The 26,273-nt window shown below is 42.1% G+C and overlaps 1 protein-coding gene across 9 annotated transcripts in view; it reads left to right on the top strand.

The window, feature by feature from the left end:
- GLT8D2 (glycosyltransferase 8 domain containing 2) overlaps positions 1 to 26,273 on the top strand; it is a 74,183-nt gene that overhangs the window by 46,860 nt on the left and 1,050 nt on the right. For 6 of the 9 annotated variants that reach the window (XM_009181559.2, XM_017946156.2, XM_009181557.2 and 3 more), the window contains 7 exons: positions 3,158 to 3,250; positions 12,466 to 12,637; positions 16,856 to 16,973; positions 18,817 to 18,901; positions 19,500 to 19,612; positions 21,842 to 22,008; positions 22,836 to 22,948. In XM_009181559.2, the coding sequence (XP_009179823.1) occupies positions 3,158 to 3,250; positions 12,466 to 12,637; positions 16,856 to 16,973; positions 18,817 to 18,901; positions 19,500 to 19,612; positions 21,842 to 22,008; positions 22,836 to 22,948 (861 nt within the window). Of the gene's footprint in view, positions 1 to 3,157; positions 3,251 to 6,740; positions 6,757 to 6,991; positions 7,073 to 8,079; positions 8,158 to 12,465; positions 12,638 to 16,855; positions 16,974 to 18,816; positions 18,902 to 19,499; positions 19,613 to 21,841; positions 22,009 to 22,835; positions 22,949 to 26,273 lie in introns of those variants that run through there. The other 3 variants (XM_009181561.2, XM_009181563.2, XM_009181562.2) reach the window with 3 other exon arrangements.

Raw genomic sequence — 26,273 nt, 5'->3', positions numbered from 1 at the left:
TTGATGCATAAAAATAATAATAAAAAAAATACAGGCTGGGTGCGATGGCTCATGCCTGTATTCCCAGCACTTTGGGAGGCTGAGGCAAGTGGATTGCCTGAGTCCAGGAGTTCAAGACCAGCCTTAGCAACATGGTGAGACCCCATCTCTACTAAAAAAAATACAAAAAAATAGCCAGATGTGGTGATGTGTCTATACTCCCAGCTACTTGGGAGGCTGAGGTAGAGAATCACCTGAGTTTGGAAGGTTGAGGTTACAGTGAACCGAGATCAGACTGCTGCACTCCAGCCAGGGCAACTGAGGTGAGACCCCATCTCAAAAAAAAAAAAAAAAAGATAAAATAAAATAATAACAACAGTGGTACATAACCATTTGTAAAGTCTTTATCGGGCCTGCATTGCCTTGGTTAACTCTCAAAACAGTAGTACAAGGTAATGCTTATTAGTACAATCTCCATTCAGCAGATAAGCACACCAAGCTCAGAGAGGTTAAGATACCCCTCGGCCATATAGCTAGGAGGTGGTAGAAAGGAGATTTGAATCTGACTTCAAATTCACACCTTCTTCCCTTCTACCAACTTTTCCCAAACTTTAGGTAGGTGTGCACTACACATGCCACCATGCATCTTCTCAATTTTTCATCAGTTGTGTTCCTTCTGTCCTAAACGTTACTTAATATTTTCTTTAGGCCAGGCACAGTGGCTCATGCCTGTAATTTCAGCACTTCGGGAGGCCGAGGTGGGCGGATCACCTGCGGTCAGAAGTTCAAGATCAGCCTGGCCAACGTGGTGAAACCCTGTCTCTACTAAAAATACAAAAATTAGCCAGACATGGTGGTGGAGGCCTCCCAGCTACTTGGGAGGCTGAGGCAGGAGATTCGCTTGAACCCAGGAAGCGGAGGTTGCAGTGAGCCAAGACTGTGCCATTGCACTCCAGCCTGGGCAACAAGAGCAAAACTCTTATCTCAAAAAAATTTTTTTTCTTTGACTAATTTTTAAAATTTATACTTCATAATAGAAAGTTTTTATCCTTACTGTAAATGAAAACAGAATGATCTCCTATCATTAAAAAAAAGGTAGCTTTAAACACGTATACAATTAGAAGAATGTGATTCAATTCTGGGTAGCTTTTGTTGCGTTCCTGCACATAAAATCAGAAAGACTGACTTTCTCATATGGTGATTAAATATTAATGCTATGAACATGAGCTTCCTCAGTCATTTCATGCACAACTGGTGCTGTGTGTTCCATATTCAAGAAAACACTGTTTTACACCACTCTACTTCTCAGCAGATCCCAAGGGCCAACATCACTGGAACAAACAGACCTGGAGGCTTGGAGGCATTGGGGTCTTCTGTTTACCCAGGGCAAGAATGTTCCCTTCCTTCCTTCCTTCTTCCTTCCTTCCTTCCTTCCTCCTTCCCTCCCTCCCTCTCTCTCTCTTTCTTTCTTTCCCTCCTTCCTTTCCTTTCTTCCTTCCTCCTTCCTTCCTTCCTTCCTTCCTTCCTTCCTTCCTTCCTTCCTTCCTTCCTTCCTTCCTTCTCTCTCTCCCTTTCTTTCTCTCTTTCTTTCTTTCTTTCTTTCTTTCTTTCTTTCTTTCTTTCTTTCTTTCTTTCTCTCTCCCTCTCTCTTTCCTTCCTTCTTCTTCTTTTCCTTTTTCTTTCTTTCTCACAGAGTCTCCCTTTGTCGCCCAGACTGGAGTACAGTGGCACAATCTCAGCTCACTGCAACCTCCACCTCCCAGGTTCAAGTGATTCTCCCGCCTCCTGAATAGCTGGGACTACAGGCATGCGCAACACTCGGCTAATTTTTGTATTTTTAGTAGAGACCGGGTTTTGTCATGTTGGCCAGGCTGGTCTCAAACTCCTGGCCTCCAGTGATCCACCCTCCTTGGCCTCCCAAAGTGCTGGGATTACAGGCGTGAGCCACCGCACCCGGCCTGCACATCATCCTTGACCAAGGGTTGAATCAACTGAGAAGCAACTGTGTCATAATGGCTAAGAACATGTATTTATAATTACTACTGGCTCAAAAGAAGAATCACATGAATTCAACAAAATAAAAGCCACATACAGCAGACCCACAGCTAGTATCATACTAAATGGGGAAAAACTGAAAGCCTTTCCTCTTACATCTGGAACACGACAAGGATGGCTGCGTTTCACCATTGTTATTCAACATTGTACTGGAAGCCCTAGCTAGAGCAATCAGACAAGCAAAAGAAATAAAGGGCATCCAAATAGGAAAGGAAGAACTCAAATTATCCGTGTTTGCAGATGATATGTTTTTGTTTTGTTTTATTTTGGAGAAAGGTCTTGCTGTATTGCCCAGCGGTGTGATCTTGGCTCACTGCAACCTCCACCTCCCAGGTTCAAGCAATTCTCATGCCTCAGCCTCCCAAATAGCTGGGATTACAGGCATGCACCATCCCGCCCAGCTAATTTTTGTATATTTAGTAGAGATAGGGTTTCACCATATTGCCCTGGCTGACCTTGAACTCCTGGCCTCATGTGATCTGCCCACCTCAGCCTCCCAAAGTGCTGGGATTACAGGTGTGAGCCACTACACCTGGCCAATATAATCTTATATTTGGAAAATTCTAAAGACTCCAGCAAAAAACTGTTAGAACTGATATACAAATTCAGTAAAGATGCAAGACCCCTGAGCAACAATAGTGTTCCAGGTTAATTCTTTCTGTTTGTTTGTTTTTGTATTTGAGACAGGGTCTAGCTCTGTCACCTAGGCTGGAGTAATCTTGGCTCACTGCAGCCTCCGCCTCCCAGGCTCAAGCTATCCTCCTATCTCAGCCTCCTTAGTAGCTGGGAATACAGGTGCATGCCACCATACCCAGCTAATTGTGTGTGTGTGTGTGTGTGTGTGTGTGTGTGTGGAGACAGGGTGCCACTCTGTTGCCCAGGCTGGTCTCGAAACTCCTGAGCTCAAGTGATCCACATGCCTCGGCCTCCCAAAGTACTGTTATTACAGGCATAAGCTACCACACCTGGCCAGGTTAATTCTTTATATGCTCTCTGCTTATAGAAAGGTCTCAGACACCACTCTGTGTCATGGAAGGAATCTACTCGCACTACCATTCTAAACTTTGTCACGTGATTTCAGGTTCATAGGTTCAACGTTAATGTGTTTCCATTTCTATTTCAGTTAATCAGGTGCTGCTGTTCCTTCTGATCGTGACCCTCTGTGTGATTCTGTATAAGAAAGTTCATAAGGGGACTGTGTCCAAGAATGATGCAGGTGAGCGGACATGGAATTCATTGAGTTGGGATACCCAGGAATGTGGTTTGAATGTGTTCCTCTAGGTCCTTTCAATAGCTGGGTTCAGGGACAAGTGACAGCTTGGTCAACTCTCAAGGATCTGCTAGTAGAATATCTGCCCTAGAACACCTTTTCAGTTGAGACCTAGGATGGTTGGTGCTATTCAAACTTTAGCATGTGTGAGAGTTGCATGGAGAGCTTGTTAAAACACAGCACTGGGCCTGCCTGCGAGGTGTAGGATCAGTAGGTATGGGGTGGGGCCTCAAGATTTGCATTTCCGATAAGCTCCTGGTTGAGGCTGATGCTGTGGGTTCTTGGACCACAGGGTGAGTGCACTGCTCCACACCCCATCTCTTTGGAGCTTCTCAATGACTTTGCTTATGGAAACCGCCCTCTCTCTCCTCTCCCTGCTGGTTCATTCCCATCAGTGCAAGTCAGCCTCATAACTCTCAGCTTGAAAATGGCCCTTCATTGGCCCTTTGTTCTCTCCCAGCTGTACTGAGAGCCGTGTTTCCCTCCTCGGGGGTGAATTGCCTGAGATGGCACCTTCACAACTCCAATGCACACACAAAGTCAACTTCCATAAAAATCAAGAAGCACTGTTTATTACATTTTTAATTAATTTACTTTTTTTTTTTTTGAGACAGAATCTCACTTTGTTGCCCTGGCTGGAATACAGTGGCACAATAGCAGCTCACTGCAGCCTCGACCTCCAGGGCTCAAGCAATCCTCTGGCCTCAGCACCCCCAGGAAGTTGAGACTACAGGAGTGTGCCACCACATCCAGCTAATTTTTTGTACTTTTTGTAGAGATGGGTTTCGCCATGCTGCCCAGGCTGGTTTTGAACTCCTGGGCTCAAGCTGTCCTTCCACCTTGGCCTCCCAAAGTGCTGGGATTACAGGAATGTGCTACCGTGCCCAGCTGATTTACATTTTATATCAATCAAACAAATACACACTTATGGGCTGGCGATGGTGGCTCACACTTGTAATCCAGCACTTTGGGAGGCTAAGGCAGGAGGATCACTTGAGTCCAGGTGCTTGAGACCAGCCCAGCCTAGGCAACAAAGCAAGACCCTGTCTGCATGCACACAAAAAATTACCTGGGCATGGTGGGGCATGCCTGTAGTCCCAGCTACTTGGGAGGCTGGAATGAGAGTATTACTTGAGCCTAGGAGGTCTAAGCAGCAGTGAGCCCTGATAGTGCCACTACACTCCAGCTTGGATGATAGAGTGAGACTCTGAATACAGTTACTTGGTATGTTACATACATTTATTCCACAGTTTGTTTGTTTTTTTTTTCAGCCAGACACTTAGGGACTGGAAACATAGCAGTGAACAAAACAACATCCCTATTCCCAGGATGCTGGCATTTCTTTCTGATTATATTTTGTAATTTAAAAATTCATTTAAAAATAATTAAAAACATGTATAATCTAATCTAAATGAAAATAGAATCTGCAAAGAGAATGATTTTCACACAAAGACATATATACAGAAGCTCTTAGGGCATAATTCATAGTAGCCTCAAACTGGAAACAATTCACATGTACATCAACTAGTGAGGAATGCAAAAAATGTAATTCATCCCACACAATGAAATACTTTTCGGCAGTAAAAAGGAACAAATGACTGATACAAGCTGCAATATGGATAAACCTGAAAAAAAATTATGCTAAATAAAAGAAGTCAGACCCAAAAGACCATATATTGTATCAGTCCATCTGTATGAAATTTCTAGAAAGGGAAAATCTGTGGAGACACAGAGCAGATCAGTGGTTGCCTAGAGCTGGGAGTGGGAATGGATTGACTGCAGACCAGCCAGCTCAATGGAACTTTTTAAAGCTAGATTGTGGTGATGGTTGTGCAATAAATTTACTAAATACTATTGAACTGTACACTACAATGGGTAAATTGAAAAAAATCTGTATTCATTTGCTTGGGCTGCCATAACAAAATAGCACAGACTAGGTGGCTAGACCATAGACACGTATTTTCTCTGGTTCTGGAGGCTGGAAGTCCAGGATCAAGGTGCGAGCTGGTTTGGTTTCTCCTGAAGTCTCTCTCCTTGGCATGCAGATGGCCGCCTTCTTGCTGTGTCCTCACGTGGCCTTTTCTCTGTGCTGCACTCCTGGTTGTGACCCTCTGCGTGATTCTCCTCTTTTCCTCCTCTTATCAAGACACCAGTCTTACTGGGATAAGGCCTACCAAATGGCTTCATTTTAACTTAATTGCCTCTTTAAAGGCTCTGTCTCCAAGTGCGCTGACATCCTGAGATGCTGGGAGCTAAGACGTTAACAAATGGACTCTGGAGGACACAATTCAGTCCATAGCAGTATGTACACCTCAATAAGCTGTTCTAAAAGAGAGAGAGAGAAGGAAGTTACGTAAAGACAAATGTCGTCTGAACTGACTCCACTCTTCACACTTCAATCCCTGCTCATAAACCAACACATTCGCTCAGCTAATCCCACCACAGACTCCCTTCTTCAGAGAAGGAAGTGGATAGAGTTTAAAACAGTTGTTAAAACAGCTCTAAAGAAATGCACATCCTGACTGACTAATCAGACCTATACAGAGAAACAAAGCATTTGGACCACATGAATGGATCCGTTATCACATGTTTATCCATTCTGTGTTAAAATTTTTTAAAAAATCAATGTTATAAAATACCATTCAAATGAATGTAGTGTTGGTATGGAAGAATGCTTGTGGTATGTTAAGTGGGAAAAGGAAGTTGCAGAAGAGACTGAAAAGTATGATTCCATTTTGGCTTTTAAATAATAAGTGTTTAAGGTATATATTCTTTTTTTTTTTTTTTGAGACAGAGTTTCACTCTTGTTGCCCAGGCTGGAGTGTAATGGTGCCATCTCGGCTCACCACAACCTCCGCCTCCAGGTTCAAGCGATTCTCCTGCCTCAGCCTCCCAAGTAGCTGGGATTACAGGTATGCGCCACCATGCCTGGCTAATTTTGTATTTTTAGGAGAGACGGGGTTTCTCCATGTTGGTCAGGCTGGTCTCAAATGCCTGACCTCAGATGATCTGCCCACCTCAGCCTCCCAAAGTGCTGGGATTGCAGGTGTGAGCCACTGCGCCTGGCCCAGGTATATATGCTTTAGTATTACCATGAAGAAGGGTTTAGGGGGCACACACCACACTGGTTGTGTTATATATTGTTATAAAGCAGAGGTCTACTTTCAGAGTGGGAGTGAGAGGTCTGCAGAAAACAGTCACAATTTACCAAATACTCTTCTCTTTGGGCTGAAATTTTTTCAATAATTGCATATTATTTTTTATAATTTAAAAAACATTAATTCAAAGAACTAGTGTTCTAAGTTAATGTCCAGAGGTCCTGTGAAGTCCTATGTTCAAGTAAAACATGGCGGAATTCTCTGTAATATCTCCATTGTGACATTGCATGTAATCTCCCAGTACTTTTCTTGTGATTAGTGTGCTGGTCACTCAGCTGTCCCACTTGGGGAGAGGTAAGCTGATACACTTGGCTAAAACAATCCTTATTTGAAATGAATTCTGAGTCATGGCATTAGGAGAGCAGACATTTCCTTTCTTCTAGGAATAGGCGTGGCTTGATCAGAGCTGCTTATGGAAAGGACAAAGGCAGTGTCATTTCTATTCCATTCTGCCAGCATTGTGATGTTTACTACTTTTGTTAGGCACCAAATAGTTTCCCATAGCCAACCTTTTAATGCTTTGGCTCAGGCACCAGTTGGTACAATGAATCCGAATAGTGGAGCGGATAATTCCTAAAGAAACTGCAAGGATGGAGCATTGATGAAGAAGGTACAGTTGATAAGCCTTTCCGCCACATTTCTCCAGTGTGCGTTTGTCCTTCTTTCTGTCCAGGGGAAACTTTTTGGCAGATAACAGCATTTTTGGCTTAGGTTAGTGCTCAGTTTCTCTACCTGGCAGAGGCCCCTAAGGAGCGTGGCAGTGTCATGTGTTGGCAGCAGAGCTGGACACTCAATGTTTGACCTTCTTCTGGAGCGTCCCCTCTTTTATGAGGACACTTTCCTTTTACCTTGTGCTTCCCACTGTCTGATGAAGGTCTCTGCCTGAGTCTGGCAGCCAGGCACAGCCCCAGCTTTTTGACCCTTCCCTCTTATTCCTCAAGGGCCCTGTTTTCTGAAGCTCATTCATCAATTCCATTTAGTTCATTCCAACAAACTTTCATTAAGCACTTCCAAAGTGCCAGACTCAGTGGGGATAGTATAATGAGCTTATAGTCTAGTGGAGGAGACAGACACATAAATAGATTCTTCCAGTGCATTGTGGCAAGTGCTCAAATAGAGATATCTAATATTCACCCATCTGTTCAGATTGTATTGAAAATCTACTATGTGCCAGGCACTAGGACAGCTGCAGAGGATACAGAGATGAACAAGATACCCGCCCTCACAGAGTTCCTAGTATAATAGGAGAAAGAGGGAAGACATGCAACCAAATAAATTCCAATGCAATTAATAAATTCAACCATAGGCAAGGCCACAGCATAGAGAAGATGTGTGTTAATTTGTGTAGGGAGCTGTTAAAGGCTTCCCAGAGGATATGATGTTGATACTGCATTTGGAATGACTATGTAAGGGTTAGCCCTGCAGAAAAGGATATTGAAAGCATTCCAGGCATTGGGAACATCACGTGCAAAGGCACTAAGATAAGAGTAGTGTTCAGGGAACCACGAGGAGTTTGATGTTGCTAAAATAGAAGGAGGTGAGGCTGGAGAAGTGAGCAGGGGCTAGATCATGAGGGGCCTTGTGTGCCAGGCGAAGAAATGTGGCTTTACCTTTTAGGAACCAATGAGGAACTTTCCAGCAATGAAGAAACATAGACAAATTCGCATTTGTGGCCAATCACTTCACGGGCAGCAGGTAACATGTCACATGATACCTCCATAAGATTATAACTTAGTCCAAAAGGAATAATCCTTAAGAAACTTTTTTTGGGGTTTGTTTATAAAAATAACTCATGGTTTGTATTAGTCTGTTTTCATGCTGCTGATAAAGACATACCTAAGACTGAGGGAAAAAAGAGGTTTAACCGGACTTTCAGTTCCACATGACTGGCGAGGCCTCAGAATCACGTGGGAGGCAAAAGGCACTTCTTATTTGGCAGCAGCAAAAGAAAATGAGAGATGCAAAAGTGGAAATCCCCCATAAAACCGTGAGATCTCATGAGATTTATTCACTACCATGAGGACAGTATGGGAGAAATCACCCCCATGATTCACATTATCTCCCACTGGGTCCCTCCCACAACATGTGGGAAATATGGGAGTACAATACAAGATGAGATTTGGGTGGGGACACAGAGCCAAACCATATCATTCCGCCCCTGGTCCCTCAAAATCTCATGTCCTCACATTTCAAAACCAATCTTGCCTTCCTAACAGTCCCCCAAAGTCTTAACTCATTTCAGCATTAACTCAAAACTCCACAATCCAAAGTCTCATCTGAGACAAGTTCCTTCTGCCTATGAGCCTGTAAAATCAAAAGCAAGCTGGTTACTTCCTCTTCCTAGATACAATCGGGGTACAGGTATTTGGTAAATACAGCCATTCCAAATGGGAAAAATTGGCCAAAACAAAGGGGTTACAGGCCCCATGCTTGTACAAAATCCAGCAGGGCAGTCAAATTTTAAAGCTCCAAAATGATCTCCTTTGGCTCTAGGTCTCACATCCAGGTCATGCTGAAGCAAGAGGTGGGTTCCCATGGTCTTGGGCAGCTCTACCCTGTGGCTTTGCAGGATACAGCCTCCCTCCCAGCTGATCTCACAAGCTGGCATTGAGTATCTGTAGCTTTTCCAGCAACGGTGCAAGCTGTCAGTGGATCTCCCATTCTGGGATCTGGAGGATGGTGGCCCTCTTCTCACAGCTCCACTAGGCAATGCCCCAGTAGGGACTCTGTGTGGGGGCTCTTACCCCACATTTCCTCTGCACTACCCTAGCAGAAGTTCTCCATGAGGCCCCCGCCCCTGCAGCAAACTTCTGCCTGGGCGTGCAGACATTTCCATACATCTTCTGAAATGTAGGTGGAGGTTCCCAAACCCCATTTTTTTACTTCTGTGCACTCAGAGGCTCAACACCGTGTGGAAGCTGCCAACACTTGGGGCTTGCACCTTCTGAAGCCACAGCCCAAGTTCTATGTTGGCCCCTTTCAGCCATGGCTGGAGTGGCTGGGTGGCAGGGCACCGCATCCCTAAGCTGCATACAGCACAGGACCCTGGGCCCAGCCCACAAAACCATTTTCTCTTAGGCCTCTGGGCCTGTGATGGGAGGGGCGTCTGTGAAGACCTCTGACATGCCCTGGAGACATTTTCCATTGTCTTGGGGATTAACATTTTCCTCCTTGTTACTTGCACAAGTTTCTGCAGCCAGCTTGAATTTCTCCTTAAAAAATGTTTTTTGGTTTTTTTTCCTATCACATTGTCAGGCTGCAAATTTTCTGAACTTTTATGCTCTACTTCCTTTATAAAACTGGAATGCCTTTAACAGCATCCAAGCCACCTCTTGAATGCTTTGCTGCTTAGAAATTTCTTCCACCAGATATCCTAAATTATCTCTCTCAAGTTCAAAGTTCCACAAATCTCTAGAGCAGGGGCAGAATCCCCTGGTCTCTTTGCTAAAACATGACAAAAGTCACCTTTGCTTCAGTTCCCAACAAGTTTCTCATGTACATCTGAGACCACCTCACCCTGGACCTTATTGTCCATGTCTCTAACTGGCTTTTGGTCAAAGCCATTCAACAAGTCTCTAGGAAGTTCCAAGCTTTCCTACATTTTCCTGTCTTCTTCTGACCCCTCCAAACTGTTCCAACCTCTGTTTGTCACCCAATTCCAAAGTTGCTTCCATATTTGTTGATATCTTTTCAGCAACGTCCCACTCTACAGGTACCAATTTACTGTATTAGTCCGTTTTCATGCTGCTGATAAAGACATACCTGAGACTGAGAAGAAAAAGAGTTTTAATTGGACTTACAGTGCCACATGACTGGAGAGGCCTCAGAATCATGGCAGGAGGTGAAAGACACTTCTACCATGGCAGCAGCTAGAGAAAGTGAGAGATGCAAAAGCAGAAATCCCTGATAAAACTATCAGATCTCATAACACTTACTCACTACCATGAGAACAGTATAGGGAAAACCACCCCCATGATTCACATTATCTCCCACTTGGTCCCTCCCACAACATGTGGGAATTATGGGGGTACAATTCAAGATGAGATCTGGGTGAGGACACAGAGCTGTACCATATCATGGTTACTTTAGTCACTTTGGAAAGTATAAGAAATATAAATAAAATCAAAATCACTCCTAACTCCATAAATAGACATAGGTCCATTTGCAAACATGTACGTATCAAATTGTGATCAAATACTAGAGAGAATTTTGTATTTTCCTCCTTAACAGTGTTTTATGAGCATTCTCTCATGTCAGTATATATATTGTGAAAACAAAATTATTCTAGTGGTGGAAATTTCAGATGCAGTAGCTAGCTGGTAGAAAAGATGTAGAAGGAGAAAGAGGAGGCCATTCAACGTGTCTTAAATTACACAAAACACAGTACCTGGTAGTTAGTTTCAAGAAATGTTTATTGAATGAAATATCAGCTAGAACTACCCTGGACCTCAGGGATAGAGGTTTTCCAAAAAGGATCTGGAAAGAGAAGCGGCAGGGGGAGAAAGGGGGTGGAGACACACACACACACACACACACACACACACACACACACACACACAGAGAGAGAGAGCTTTAAGTAAAAATCAGATGAATACTTTATAGTGGATACTGGATACTCTACTTATGGATCATTATTCTTCTCCATGGCTGAAAGTTGTATTGTGACACTAAAGTATGATGTTATGGCTTTGGTATTTTATAGCATAGCCAGGCTCAAAAGAAAAATTATTTATCTTGTGCATTAGTCATGCTCTTTCCTTTACCTCCTTCCTCTTGCTGTCAACATTTGAGAAACTTGACTAGAGTGGGGATAGGAGAGGGAAAATCACGAGTATCTTATAGCAGTGTAGGCAAAGTAAATATTCTGATTCAGGGAAGAGCTGAGGACTGTTGGACAAATGAGGCTTTTCAGTTCTTTGTATGTTTTTTAACTGTGTGTGTGTTTTAGGCTAGCCAACTGACTCCTGTAAGATAGCTCCAAAATATAGATTTTGTGTTATGATCAAAAGGGCTGGCTGTCTGATGTGCTAGAATCCAACACTATGACCCCGGATTCTGAGGAAAGCAAAGCTTTTTCTTGTAAATCGACTAACAAGAAGACAGGAGCTTTTAAGGCAGTAATTTTATTAGAAAAGGCTCAGGGGTGGATTCTGGGATTAGTAGGTGATTGATGGAAGGGAAGAGGAGGTCTAAAAAGTCCTGGGGCATGCACAGTTATCTCTTCATGCTACTCATGGGTCTCATGTGCAAATCTGGGAGGAGTTAGTATGAAACACGGGGCGGAAATCCAAGCTGTGACATCGCAAGCTTGTTCTGAACAAACTTCAGTTGACCAGATTGGCTCCAACTGATTTCAGCCAGTTTCTTAATCTCAGAAGGAGAGAGAGTTTCATCATTTCAGCAATTTTTTTTGTTCTAATCTATCATTCTGCAAACTCAAGAATTTTTATTAGTCATTGGTTTCTTTAACTCTTTGGGAGTATGGTTTCAATAGTGACATAAACAAAATAGAAGTTTATTTCTTCTCTCAAGTATAAGTCTGATGTATCAGTTCCACAATTATCCAGATCAAGATCTCGTCTATATTATAGTTTTGGTGACCTCAACAAGTAGCTTCCATCTTGTGGTCTAAGCTGGCTACTCTAACTCCTGCCGTCATATCAACAGTCCAGCCAATGGGAAAGGGGAAAGGCAAGGGGGTAGGTGAGCATTCCTTTGAAGGGTAGAACCAGCAGTGGCACACATTACTAGCATCCCATTGGTCAGAACTCAATCATATAGAGCTGCACGGGAGTCTGGTAAACCAGTCTTCGTGGTTGGCTGTGTGCCAGCTAAAATTCCAAAGTTCTTTTCTAAGGGAAGACAGAACGACTAGATATTGGAGAACAATCAGCAGCCTCTTCCACACTATGCCATCTTCCCCCAGGACTGTGGAAGATGCATTAAACTGGCTCTACTGTGAAATTCTTTCATGTTCCAAGACACCAATTTTGATGTTTCCAGATGATGAATCCGAGACTCCTGAAGAACTGGAAGAAGAGATTCCTGTGGTGATTTGTGCTGCAGCAGGGAGGATGGGTGCCACTATGGCTGCCATTAATAGCATCTACAGCAACACTGACGCCAACATCTTGTTCTATGTAGTGGGACTCCGGAATACTCTGACTCGAATACGGTAAATTGTGTCTTGCAGACTTTGGCACTTTCTGTTTCCTCTCCCTCCCTCCCTCCCTCCCCCCACTCCCTCCCTCTCCCTCTTTTTCTTCATCTTTCTGTCTTTCTTTCTTTCTCTTTCTTTCTTTCTCTCTCTTTCTTTTTCTTTCTTTCTTTCTTTCTTTCTTTCTTTCTTTCTCTTTCTTTCTTTCTTTCTTTCTTTCTTTCTTTCTTTCTTTCTTTCTTTCCTTCCTTCCTTCCTTCCTTCCTTCCTTCCTTCCTTCCTTCCTTCCTTCCTTCCTTCTTTCCCTTCCTTCCTTTCTTCCTTCCTTCTTTCTCTCTCTCTTTCTTTCCTTCTTTCTTTTTCTTTCTTTCTTTTTTCTCTTTCTTTCCTTCCTTCCTTCCCTCCTTTCCTTTCCTTTCCCTTTCCCTTTCACTTCTCTTTTCCTTTTCTTTTCTTTCTTATAGGATCTTGCTGTGTTGCCCAGACTGGATTGTGGAGTGGTGCAATCACAGCTCACTGCAGCCTTGACCTCCCTGGCTCAAGCAGTCCTCCTGTTTCCACCTCCAAATAGCTGGGACTACAGGTGCATGCTACCACACCCAGCTTATTTTTTAATTTTTTGTGGAGAGCTTTGTTGCCTAGGTTGGTCTTGAAATCCTGGGTTCAAGCAATCCTCCCTCCTCATACTCCCAAAATGCTGGGATTACAGGTGTGAACCACCACACCTGGCCTCTACTTTCTTATATTTCCTTAAATTGATTTCCTTTATTTTTGGATTAAGAAGAAATAAACAGAAAATTAAAATTTGAACATATTATAAAAATGAAAGATAATTGTAAAATTTTGGTATGGAGTGTGTCTCTCTGAGCCCAGAAATCATCAAGAAAAGTGCACAGATTTGACTGCATAACATTGAAAAAGTTTACAATGATGAAAAATACAAGTGAAGCTATTCATATAATAGATTAGGACAAAAAATATATTTTTTTTTTCTGAGAAGGAGTCTTGCTCAGTCCCCCAGGCTGGAGTGCAGTGGCGTGATCTCACTGCAAGCTCCGCCTCCCAGGTCACACCATTCTCCTGCCTCAGCCTCCTGAGTAGCTGGGACTACAGGTGTGCCCACCACTACACCTGGCCAACTTTTTTTGTATTTTTGGTAGAGATGGGGTTTCACCATGTTGGCCAGGATGGTCTCGATCTCCTGACCTCATGATCCACCCGCCTTGGCCTCCCAAAGTGCTAGGATTACAGGTGTGAGCCACCGCTCCTGACCAGGACAAAGTATTTTTAACATCTATTATAGATAAAGAATTACTATCCAAAATACAGAATTGTTACAAAAATTTTAAAAACACAAAAATTTTAAAAACATAGTTAAAAAATGGACATAGAATATAACCAGACAATTCACAGAGGAAAAACATACAAATGACCAAAAACGTGAAAAGGTATTGTAGGCTGGGTGAGATGGCTCACTCCTATATTTCCAATACTTTGGGAGGCCAAGGAAAAAGGACGACTTGGGGTCAGGCTCGAGAGCAGCCTGGGCAACATAGCAAGACCACTGTCTCTACCAAGAATTTTAGAAATTAGCTGAGGTTGGTTATATGTAGCTTCATGGGAGGCTGAGGTGGGAGGATCCCTGGAGCTCAGGAGTTTGAGGCTGCTGTGAGATAAGATTGCACCACTTAACTCCAGCCTGGCCAACAGAGTGAGACCTTGTTTCAGCTAAAAATAAATAAATAAGGCTAGGCGCAGTAGCTCCCTCCTGTAATCCTAGTACTTTGGGAGGCCAAGGCGGGCAGATCACCTGAGGTCAAGAATTTGAGACTAGCCGGGCCAACATGGCGAAACCCTGTGTCTATTAAAAATACAAAAATTTGCTGGACATGTTGGCACTTGCCTGTAATCCCAGCTACTGGGGAGGCTGAGGCCGGAGAATAGCTTAAACCCAGGAAGTGGAGGTTGCAGTGAGCTGAGATCACTGAACTCAGTTGAGATCAGCTGAGCCACTGCACTCCAGCCTGGGTGACAGAGTGAGACTGCATCTCCAAAAATAAAAAATAATAAATAAAGTTTTTCTATGTTATTAATAGGAAAATGTGAATTGAAACATTTTTGCATTGTTGAAAATGAAAATAAAAATGAAAACATATATGTCACTTCAGTGACATAATTCTTCACTCAATCAAGTTGGCAAAAATTAAACAGAAAAACATTACCCAGTGCAGGCAAATGGACATGCTTATTCCTTATTTACACAATGTGCATTTTCTAAGTTGGTAAGGCATTTGGCAAGGTCAACATGGCAATATCTATCAAAAGGTTGTATGCATATATAATTTGACTCACATGCCATTTCCTCTTCCAGGAATCTGTACTACAAAAATTCTAGCACATATTACCAAAATGTGTGTACAACAATGCTAGTTTCAGCATTATGTGAACTAGTGAAAACATTTCAAAGTGCTGAAATGTCCACCAATGGAAGAATATTTAAATGAACTGTGAAATATGATCCAGATGTTAAAGAAAGAAGGCACTCTGTCTAAACAGACATAGGAGATTCCCAAGGCATATTGTTAAGTGGAAAAAGCTAGCTGCAGTATAACTCGTATACTATGATCTACTTTATGAAATTCAAGACCCCTAACTATAAGTGTATACATGAACATGTATGTGTTTCTGTGAAGAAAAATAACTGGAAAGCTATCAAATTGTTAACACTGACTATCTCTTGGGAGGACAGAGGAATTGGGGAGGGTGCTGATGAAGGGAAATTCAGGGTGTTTCAGTATTATTTGATCATTCAAAAGGAGAATATATTTACACACTGCTTTTATAATTAACTGTTTTTGTAGTGGTGCCATCAGGAGGTACTGAGATCTGTAAGGTGTTTTCCTGTAATCTAAATGGCCCTTGGCTGCCCTGGGTTTTGATGTCTTGTGTATGCTTTCTGGTTTTCTGTCTCATTTCTCACTCTCCGTATCATACTATTGCTCATCATTCACTTAGCCTGTTGTTAACAGTCCATTAACTATCCATGGGTATGAAAACTAGATAACTAAATCCAAAAGGATGGCATGTATAAGGTTTCTGGGGAAGGGTTTGTCTTTAGCAAAAGGCATGAGCCTCATGACTTTCTGTCTTTGGCCAGGGGCTGTTTCCCAGTTCTTGCTGTCCAGTCTACTCCCTGCCCCCTTTTACATATTTTAAAGTTTTTTTCATTGAAGTAGAATCCCAAAACAGAAAATTGCATAAATCCAGTGTGCAGTTTATTGGATCATCACAAAGTAAACACACTCATATAACATCCAGCATGTTCTCACTAACAGTATAATCAGTCTTTTTAAGTTTGCCATTTTGATTAGTGTCCAGTGCTATCTAGAAATTTGAGGTTTCCTTATTTCTAATGTCATTGAACACTTTTCCTACACACTTTGTAACCATTTGGAAGTAAGTGTTCAGGTCTCTTGCCTGTTTTTCTGTTAGTCTATCTTTTTTAAATTGATATGACCAATTATTTTTTCAGATTTTGCAGATCTAAATTTTGTTCACATTTAATTCTTTTGTTGATTTTTAGTCAACAACAAATACTACCCTAGGTGACTTTAGTCATTGGACATTTTATTTTGAGATTATTTCTACCAAGAATCTCATTATGAATTGGATACAAGACAAAAATTCTGCAAGACCAAGAAAACAGAAGGGGAGAGGGAGAGGGAGGAGATGGGGAATGAAGACAGATGGGGAAGATCAAGGGACCAAATCAAAGAGACAAAGGTAAATTCAAATCAGCCTTGGAGTCGAAACCACAGAGTAAAAATGACTTCGATCAAAGTTGAGGGTTCAGAATGTCCTGTTTCATAACATTTCAGAGCTGTTACCACATGGCGAAGACAGTACCAGCAATCACAGATGTTGCTTTATAAGAAAGAACACTTTTCATTCTTCCTGTTTCCTGGGGAAATTATTTGGATCTGGGGAGAGATTTGGTTATTACTATTTTGCTTCATTTCCTTTGCAGAAAGAGTTACGTGATTGAGGGGAAAAAAAGATTTAAAGTCACACCAGATGGGGAGAAAGGTCAGAAGGATTTATTGGACTAAACTCTACTAAATTTACACACATTTTAATTTTAACTTTCTAGGGAGGCAACAGATTGACCCTGGGGCAATAGGCAAATGGAGGAAAGAATTGAAGGGTATACTAGAGGTTTTTTGGTCATCTTTTTAGAAAATGGATTGAACATTCCAAACTGAGAGAAATAAACTTTAAAATCGTGGAATTCAACCCGATGGTCCTCAAAGGGAAGATCAGACCAGACTCATCGAGGCCTGAATTGCTCCAGCCCGTAAGTAGGGAGCACACAGGTGCTGCGGACAGTCCTTGGTGAGACCTATGTTGAGTAAAGGAGTGCTAGTCACCGGGATGCATGTGGAATATTATTTTTGAAGCCTTGTGGTGTTGATCTCCACCAAACTCTGCTTATGTGTAATTTATAAGCCAGCTGCTACAGAAAGGATTTAAGATGGCTTATAGAAGCACAATGAAGTTTATTAAAGAAGAAGTGAAGCATTAAAAAAAATGTAGAATGCATTTACGGGTGTGAATATGTCTGTGGGGGTGGGAGCTGGAGAAGGACCAGGTAGCTGAGGCCAGGAAAAAGTATCCCAAACCCACCGGCTGTTGGGATATTTAACTGTGATTGTACATTAAATCTGCCTCTGAGTGTCCGATAGTTAAGAAAAAACAGTAGCCTGATGGATTACATACTTCCTAGTATTGACTAAGATAATATATTCAGGAGACACCAACTCTTTTCCTAGCGTTGGGAATCTTAAGGTATTTTACCGCAAGAGTTCTTACCAAAGGGACCCTCTCCTGCATAACAAGTGGTGTTTTTGGCCGGATGTGCTGGCTTGTGCTTGTAATCCCAGCACTTTGGGAGGCTGAGTGGGAAGGATTGCTTGAGCTCAGGAGTTTGAGACCAGCTTGGGCAACATATTGAGACCCCATTTATACTTTAAAAGTTTTATTTAGTGACCAAGCGTGGTTGCTCATGCCTGTAATCCCAACACTTTGGGAAGCTGTGGCAGGCAGATCACGAGGTCAGGAGTTCGAGACCAGCCTGGCCAACATAGTGAAACCCTGTCTTTACTAAAAATACAAAAATTAGCTGGGTGTGGTGGCAAGAACCTGTAGTCACAGCTACTCAGGAGGCTGAGGCAGGAGAATTGCTTGAACCCGGGAGGCAGAGGTCACAGTGAGCTGAGATCATGCCACTGCACTCCAGCCTAGGTGACAGAATGAGACTCTGTCTCAAAAAAATATATTTTTTTAAATTAGCTAGGCATGATGGCACACCCCTGTAGTCCTAGCTACCTACTCAGGAGGCTGAGGTGGGAGGATTGTTTGAGCCTGGGAGTTTGAGGCTGTAGTGAGCTGTGTGATCATGCCACTGCACTTCAGCCTGGGCAACAGAGTGAGACCCTGTCTCAAAAAAGAAAAAAAGACAATAGTGGTGTTTTTGATAGCAGTTTTACAGAAACTGCAGCCACCTTTTACATATGATTGTTACTTAAATTCCCTGAAAATTTACTTAATTCTGAGACCTCTGTCCATGTGGTCTCTCCCCAGTTCCAGATATTGTCAGAGTACAAGCTAAGACTTCAGATTAAGCAATGTTGTCAGTAGTGAAACTTCGAAGTTCCTACACACAGGTCATACTGCTCCTTTTTCTGGTTCAAGGAGCTAAAAGGTTGAGCTTGCTGTTGGGATGACACGTGTGTGTGTGTGTGTGTGTGTGTGTGTGTATTTAAGGCTGATTTAATAGACAATTATCAACATTACTGCATGTAGAGAAAGGCAGGTGATTTGTGCCGTAAAAGATTGACTAAGGAGCCTCTGTGACTCCCACTGCAGCGGTTCACAGAGATGAAAGTGGCAACAGCCTCGGCACTAGGGGGTTTGGATCTAGCAGAACAGCTGGTCCGCCAGCGCTGGCTTCAGCTCCAGGCCTCAGATAAGTTGGGCACTGGGAAGCTCAGATGAGACATCTTGCTAGCTCCTGTTTCATTCCGCTCCAAACCTGGAGCTGAGCGGAGGCCATGGTCAAAGCCGACTCTCCCGTACCCCTAGAAGACACTAAGCCATATGCCTCTCCCCCACCATCATTTCTTTTGTTGTTTTAACAGCTGAACTTTGTTCGATTTTATCTCCCTCTACTTATCCACCAACACGAGAAAGTCATCTATTTGGACGATGATGTAATTGTACAAGGTACTCTCGCTAACTGCCAAGAACACTTGGAAAAGAAGCAGCTGATAAGTAGAATAACTGTCTCTCTTCATTTTTCAAATAGCTAATGCTCAGTGAGTTTTGACTGCTTATTTAAGTTGTGAGTACAGTATTGTTGTAAATGTGGAAGTATTTTGGAAACGGGTTGATACTTACCGAGACAATCCAGTTTGACTCTGATTGTCAATACCTGCAATAAATAGCGTGGTAGCCTTTCCTTTCCCTATATCCCTATAATGTATGGAAATGAAGCGTCACAGATGACAGTCTTAGGAGTGAGCTAAGTTTTGGTGTTTAAATGTTGTGTTCTGTCTCTTCCACTACAAACAGGATACGCATTGGTGTGGTACCTACTGAGCAACAGAAATAAAGAAATTAGATCAGTGCCAATTTGAGCTCATCATTAAGTGGCTTTCTAAATCTGTAGGCATGACTCTTACTAAATAAATTGTCAAGCCACTTGAAATCAGGGATCCAATACTCTTCTCCCATAGCAAAATCAAGAACTGTTTAAGCTCTAAGGCTCTATCTAGCCCGAAAACAAATGCTATGTTTTAATTGCTGGTGTTTCTAAATTCAGGTGATATCCAAGAACTTTATGACACCACCTTGGCCCTGGGCCATGCAGCGGCTTTTTCAGATGACTGCGATTTGCCCTCTGCTCAGGATATAAACAGACTCGTGGGACTTCAGGTGGGCATATGCTGTCTCGGAAGTCCTCCCTTCACCCTACAACTCTGGCCCCTTCTCCCCGCTCTGCAACTCAAAATGAGTGTAACCTCCACCTTGAAATCCTTATGGGCCAGTCTGGACTGCTGGGAGGTGGAACAGTACAGGGGTCTAGGACTTTGGTTCATATCTCAGCTCCATGCCTTACCAACTCTGAGATGACTTACTTTAACCCTGCAAAGTCCCGCCTTCCTTACCTGAAATATGGGAACAATCATGTCTACTTTGTTGTGTCTTTGTGGGCAATAATGAAATAACATGATGTCCAAGTGTCCAGCATGAAATAAAAGCTCCAGAAATGATCATTGTTACCTAGGTGGCTCATCACCATGCTCTCTGTCAGAGATGATGTTTTCTGTTAAAGAGACTTGCTGAACCATTGGTTCTATTTTCAGAGTTTTGACCATCGCTTTTAGCCCCCTTCCAGTAGAAGAAAATATTGATTTTGTTAAGGGTAAAGATCTCCTTACTCTGATGGAACCTACATCAGAAAGTTGAACCTACATGCAATGCTGAAACTAAAGGGGTAGCTTTGAAATAAGAGGTGTTATTAAGAGTTGAATGCTGTTTTTCAAAAAAGCTTCTAGCAAACAATTTTATGTGTGTGGCATTTTAAGGCACTTCAAAGCATAGGCTCGGCGACCAGATTCAATTTTGTCAAAATCTTGGCACTATCACTTGGTAGTTTTATGACCTCGGGCAATTTACTTAGCCAGTTGTTTCCACCTCATTTGTCAAACAGAAGTAATAATAGTACTTCCCTTGTAGTTATTGTGAGAATTAAATTAGTTAATACATACAAAGCTATTACATGAGAGTAATGAGGTAGTACATGTAAAGTTCTTAGAAAAGGACCTGGTGCATGGAAAGTACTCAAGTATTTCCATGACTCCTGTGTGAGGTTTGAGAGCATCACATTAAGGAATTATAGATTATGACAGTCTAGATGGGTGAAAGAATGTGTATGTCTTGCCCCATACTACATTCATTCAACAACTACTTATTGAGTGCTTACTCTGTGCCTGACACTGTTTTAGGTGCTGGTAATACAGTGAGCAAAATGAAAACTCTTGCTTTTGTGTATTTCACATTCTAGTGGGAACAGACAGACAGTAAACAAATAAAATATTTAACAGAGGACTGGGGTGGAGGCAGGGCTGTATTTTAAATATGGTAATCAGGGAAGGCTCCACTGAGATTGTGCTGTTTGAATCTAAACTTGAAAGAATCGAGGGAACCACTTGTGCAGGTGGTTAGCGGGGAAACCCTCCAGGAAGTGGGAAGAAGTGGTGTAAAGATATTGAGGCAGGGGTGAGTCTGGTTCATTAAAGGTGGTCACTGTTGCTGAGGGATCAAGAGGAGAATAACAGGAGTTAGAGAGGTATTGGAGGGTCAGATGATACAGGGTATGGCAGGCCATTTTAGGAACTCTGGCTGTTTCTGTGAATGAGATGGGAAGCTATTGGAGGAGCTTAGAGGAGATGAGTGACCTAGAGACAGAGTGGGGTGGAAAATAGTGGAAGCAAGGATACTGGTTAGGAGGAACTTGCAGAAATCCAGTGATTGACAATTATGGCCTGAACAGGAAGGTAGCAGTAGTGGCAAGAGAAGTGGTTGGCTTCTGGCATTTTGAAGATGGGACCAACAGGATTTGCTGAAAGATTTGGATGAGAAGAGAGTGACAAAAAAGGAGTCAAGGAGGACCTAATGACCCCGGGTTTTTTTGCCCAAGTAACTAGAAGGATAGAGTTGCCACTGACTGAGGTGGGGCAGATGCAGGGAAGCAAGTTTGGGATAGGATTGGGGTCAATTTTGGGATGTAAGTTAGAGCTGCCTTACTAAGCATCTGAAAGGAGACATTTGGATGGCAGATGTAGCAGGAGTTGGAAGTCCAGAGGAGAGGTCAGGGCTGTCAGATGGGTGATATTTAGAGCCATGAGACTGGACAAGGCTGTTTATGGAGTTATTGCTAGAGAAAGGCACTAGTGCTGCACTCAGACCTAGGGCATTCAGCATTTAGAGGTTGGAGAAATGAGGGAAACCAGCAAAACAAAACAAAAACAACAAACTACCAAGTGGCCAGTAACACAGGAGGAAACCCAGAGATACTGCACAAAGGTTTCAAGAAAATGATCATTTTCCAGAAACAAAAGATTCACTGGTCAAAAGCATGCACATCCTGTTCCCTTACAGAATACATATATGGGCTATCTGGACTACCGGAAGAAGGCCATCAAGGACCTCGGCATCAGCCCCAGCACCTGCTCTTTCAATCCTGGTGTGATTGTTGCCAACATGACAGAATGGAAGCACCAGCGCATCACCAAGCAATTGGAGAAATGGATGCAAAAGAATGTGGAGTACGTGAAGACTTCTCTACCATTTTTTCCATGCTTGGAAACAAAATCATTCAGTTAATTTTCCACGCGTAGTTCAAGGGTTAGAAATATTTCACAGTCATCTGAGGTCAGATTTTCTTACAGAGGCAATGTTAAGAAAGAAAAGGGGACAGTCAATGAAAATCTTTCCTCAAAAGATATAAATCAGAGGAATCAAGATCCTGTGGAGTGAGGAGTCCCTGATTATACATTTTCCTAGTAAGCCGTTGAAAAATGTGACTTGAATCTTTTCCACCCAACAATCTTCATTTATCTTAGTTGAGTTTCCCCTTCTAACGTAGATTTCTTATTGAGGATTATTATATAAAATCAACTTTGCTTTTTAAGGTTGATTTTTAAAATTTATAATTTTTCATTATCAGAGTTTTAAAATAGAGATGATAAAAATAACTCTAATACAAGCACGATTATCACATCATTGTATTGCCTAGCAGTCTTGTGCATCTGGATATTTAAATACCATCATAACCTTGAATTTGCAAGTAAAGTTATTCTAAATAATGTAGGATTCGAATTTGATCTCCTGTGTCTACTATTTAAAACCCTGGGGGTTAAAATGGCAAAATATTAATACTATTAGTCTAGGTGATGTATATTCGAGTTCATGATATTTTACTATTTTGTGTATGTTTGACAATTTTCAAAATGGAAGTTGGGGGAGAATGAAAGGCCGTAAGTCTTAGTACATAGTGAGAGAATGTCTTACATCGTTTACAATATTAGATTCGACTTTATCTGAGTTTGTGGGGCCTCCAGGCCAAATGTTGTTTTTCTATTTCATTTCTTAGGGAAAACCTCTATAGCAGCTCCCTGGGAGGAGGGGTGGCCACCTCCCCAATGCTGATTGTGTTCCATGGGAAGTACTCCACAATTAACCCCCTGTGGCACATAAGGCACCTGGGTAAGTATTTTAGAAAAACGATTTAGAAAAACGCAAATGTCCATTTATTTTTAAATTTTTTTTATTTTTGAGACAGAGTCTCGCTCTGCCACCCAGGCTGGAATGCAATGGCACAATCTTGGCTCACTGGAACCTCCGCTTCCCGGGTTCAAGCAATTCACCGGCCTCAGCATCTCGAGTAGCTGGGATTACAGGCGTGTGCCACTACGCCCAGCTAATTTTTGTATTTTTAGTAGAGATGGGGTTTCACCATGTTGGCCAGGCTGGTCTCAAACTCCTGCCCTCAGGTGATCCACCCATTTTGGCCTCCGAAAGTGCTGGGATTACGGCATGAGCCACCATGCCCGGCCGCAAATGTGCATTTTATAGATCCAGTGAGCACCATGGCGAGGAGAGGGTGCTACATACAGCACCAGGTTGTTCAGTTCAAATCCTCCAGGTGACCTTGGGCAAGTGACTAACCCTCAGCGCTCAGATTCTGCAAGTGCAGCTGATATTCTTAGCTACCTGCGGGGCGTGTTTCTGGAGATTTATGGAAAGCCATCAAACTCATGCTTAGCATATAGTATGTGCTCAGTAAACATTAACTGTTAAGAGAACTTTCGGCTGGGAGCGGTGGCTGACACTTGTAATTCCACCACTTTGGGAGGCCAAGGCGGGTGGATCACCTGAGGTCAGGAGTTCAAGACCAACCTGATCAACGTGGTGAAAACTGTTTCTGCTAAAAATACAAAAATTCGCTGGGCATCGGGGCAGGCACCTGTAATCCCAGCTACTCAGGAGGCTGAGGCAGGAGAATCGCTTGAACCTGGAAGGTGGAGGTTGCAGTGAGCTAAGACAGCACCACTGCACTCCAACCTGGGTGACAGGAGTGAAAAATCCGTCTCAAACAAACAAACAAAAAAAAGAGAGAGAGAGAGAAAACTTTCACTGCCAAAACTTCAAAACTTTATGGAACTGTCAAGCCACACTTTTATTTTCTCTTGCAGTAACTTACAGTGGACAAAACCAAATAAATTAGCATAATGGCTTAGGATGAATTCAGAAAGCTGCCATTAAAATTTATCCTTTAAAAAGCAGTTGACTCTGTTCTCTGTGAGTTCCTCAAGTCTTTTATTCACTACACAAGTGTAGGGTTTTGTATGAATTGGAATACCAACTATGATTTTGGGTAAGTTACTGAATACATATAAATGGCTTAGTGTAGAGCCTAGCATAGAGGACACATTCACATTCACATCCACCCTAACACATGCCACCATCCCTTATCCAAAACCCCTGGGCCAGACCTGTTTAGAAGTTTAGAAAGGGTTTGGATTTTTAAAAGGTAATGTGGTGCTGAGTCGGATCTAGGTTTTACTGCCAAAGAAGTTATTAAAAAACCTTTTCTCTTCAGACCTTTGGGGATTATTTTAGAATTGGAGGCAATGGATATGGACTTATATTTACCAAGTGTCCATTACATTGCTAAGAACTGGACTAGGTTCTGTTAAGGAAGGTGAATATTATTTCTAATTCTCACAACAACCCTGCAAGGTGTTATGTCCCATAATCTTTTTTTTTTTTTTTTTTTTTTTTTAAAGGATATAATTGTGGAGGCTGAGTTCCTGTTTGCTCTCGATAATTCTGTGGATTGCTTTTGCATTATTACCAGAATCCTCTGATTTTCCTGAGCATGTGTATGCACAAGAGTGCCATAGGGAAGTTAGTGTTCTGTCTGATTTGATTTAGAGTCATGTTGGGTTCAACATTAGGTGAAATATCAACCTTTCCATGTGCAGATCCCATCAAAGTAGAAGGTCTATTTTTAAAAATGTGTAGGAACAGTTATGCAGCGCTTAGATCAATAAGGTTGCAGCATTTTATGATCTTGAGACAGAGACTCAGAATTATATTTTATGAAACATCCAACTTAGACCAGGCACGATGGCTCATGCCTGTAATCCCAGTACTTTGGGAGGCCGAAGTGGGTGGATCACTTGAGGTCAGGAGTTCAAGACCAGCCTGGCCAACATGGTGAAACCACATCTCTCCTAAAAATACAAAAAATTAGCTGGGCATGGTGGCACACGCCTGTAATCCCAGTTATTCGGGAGGCTGAGGCAGAAGAATAGCCTAAACCTGGGAGGCAGAGATTGAAGTGAGCAGAAATCATGCCACTGCACTTCAGTCTGGGTGACAGAGCTAGACTCCATCTCAAAAGAAAAAAAAAAGGAAAGGAAAAAAAAAAAAAAAGAAAAGAGAGAAATATCCAACTTACTGACAAGTAGGAAGGGACATATTCTTCCCCAAGGAAAGATGTCATTTTTCTTTGTAGAACAGAGCTTCCATCTGTGCTGAAGGTTTTGGAATCAGGGATGGTGTGCAAAGTAAATCTACATAAAAATCATTTGAAAAATGAGGTTTTAGGGTATTCTGGAGGTAGAAGGGCAACATAACACTAATGGGCATTAAGTTTGGGTCTGAAGAGGCAGGCTTAATATTTTTTAAATTTACAAAATATATTTAGCTAAAAGCAATTTCATCACCCAAATTGCAAGCCCCTCTGAGGTAGTTCTGCATAGCCCTTCAGTTACGAAGCTGAGAGATGAGGATGCCCTTAGTAGAGACTTTTCACGGGAAGGTGCCTCTTCCCAAATGAGTATTTCCTTTGTGTAGACTCTGATGATTGATAATTATTCCAATTATGCTGCAATAGCTTCAAACAACTAGTTTCTCTTCTGCAGCTGCCATCACAGCTATGTTTATTAGTAACAAAAGCCAGGTTGTGTTGTTGTTAACGTCATACACTAGAATAACATAACCCTAGCAAATCAACCCTCTCATAATTCAATGGACTTTCAGCTGTTTAAATAATATATATATCAAATTCCTTTTCATGGAAAGAAAGTTGAACGCTATAGAGATTTTTTTTAAATTTTACATTCACACCACCTTAATGTAGTTCTAGAATAGGCATTCTAAAAAATATTCTAAGCAATGACACTGTTAGGGTAAATGGATAGTCTCTTGAAGTGATGACTTATGAGGGGAGTAATATTCAGGTGGAGATAGCTGTTTAAAAAGTAGACCTTAGTCACATTTTACATGAAGACAAGACTGTTCAAAAGAAAATGTTGCCATTTTTCATTAAGGAGGTGAAATGCAGAGAAAAAAGAACCCCTATAAACTCTTGGGTGGGAGGAAAATTAATAGAACTTTTTCGGGGACAATGTGGCAATCTCTATCAAAACTGAAAAGGCACACACCCTTCAATCTAGCAATTCCACCTACAATATCTTATCCTACAGATATAATTGTACACATAGACTAGACATACACAGAG

The sequence above is a fragment of the Papio anubis genome, chromosome 9, assembly GCF_008728515.1.
Source record: "Papio anubis isolate 15944 chromosome 9, Panubis1.0, whole genome shotgun sequence".
Lineage (NCBI taxonomy): Eukaryota > Metazoa > Chordata > Mammalia > Primates > Cercopithecidae > Papio > Papio anubis.
This window is presented reverse-complemented; position numbering and strand designations above follow the sequence as displayed.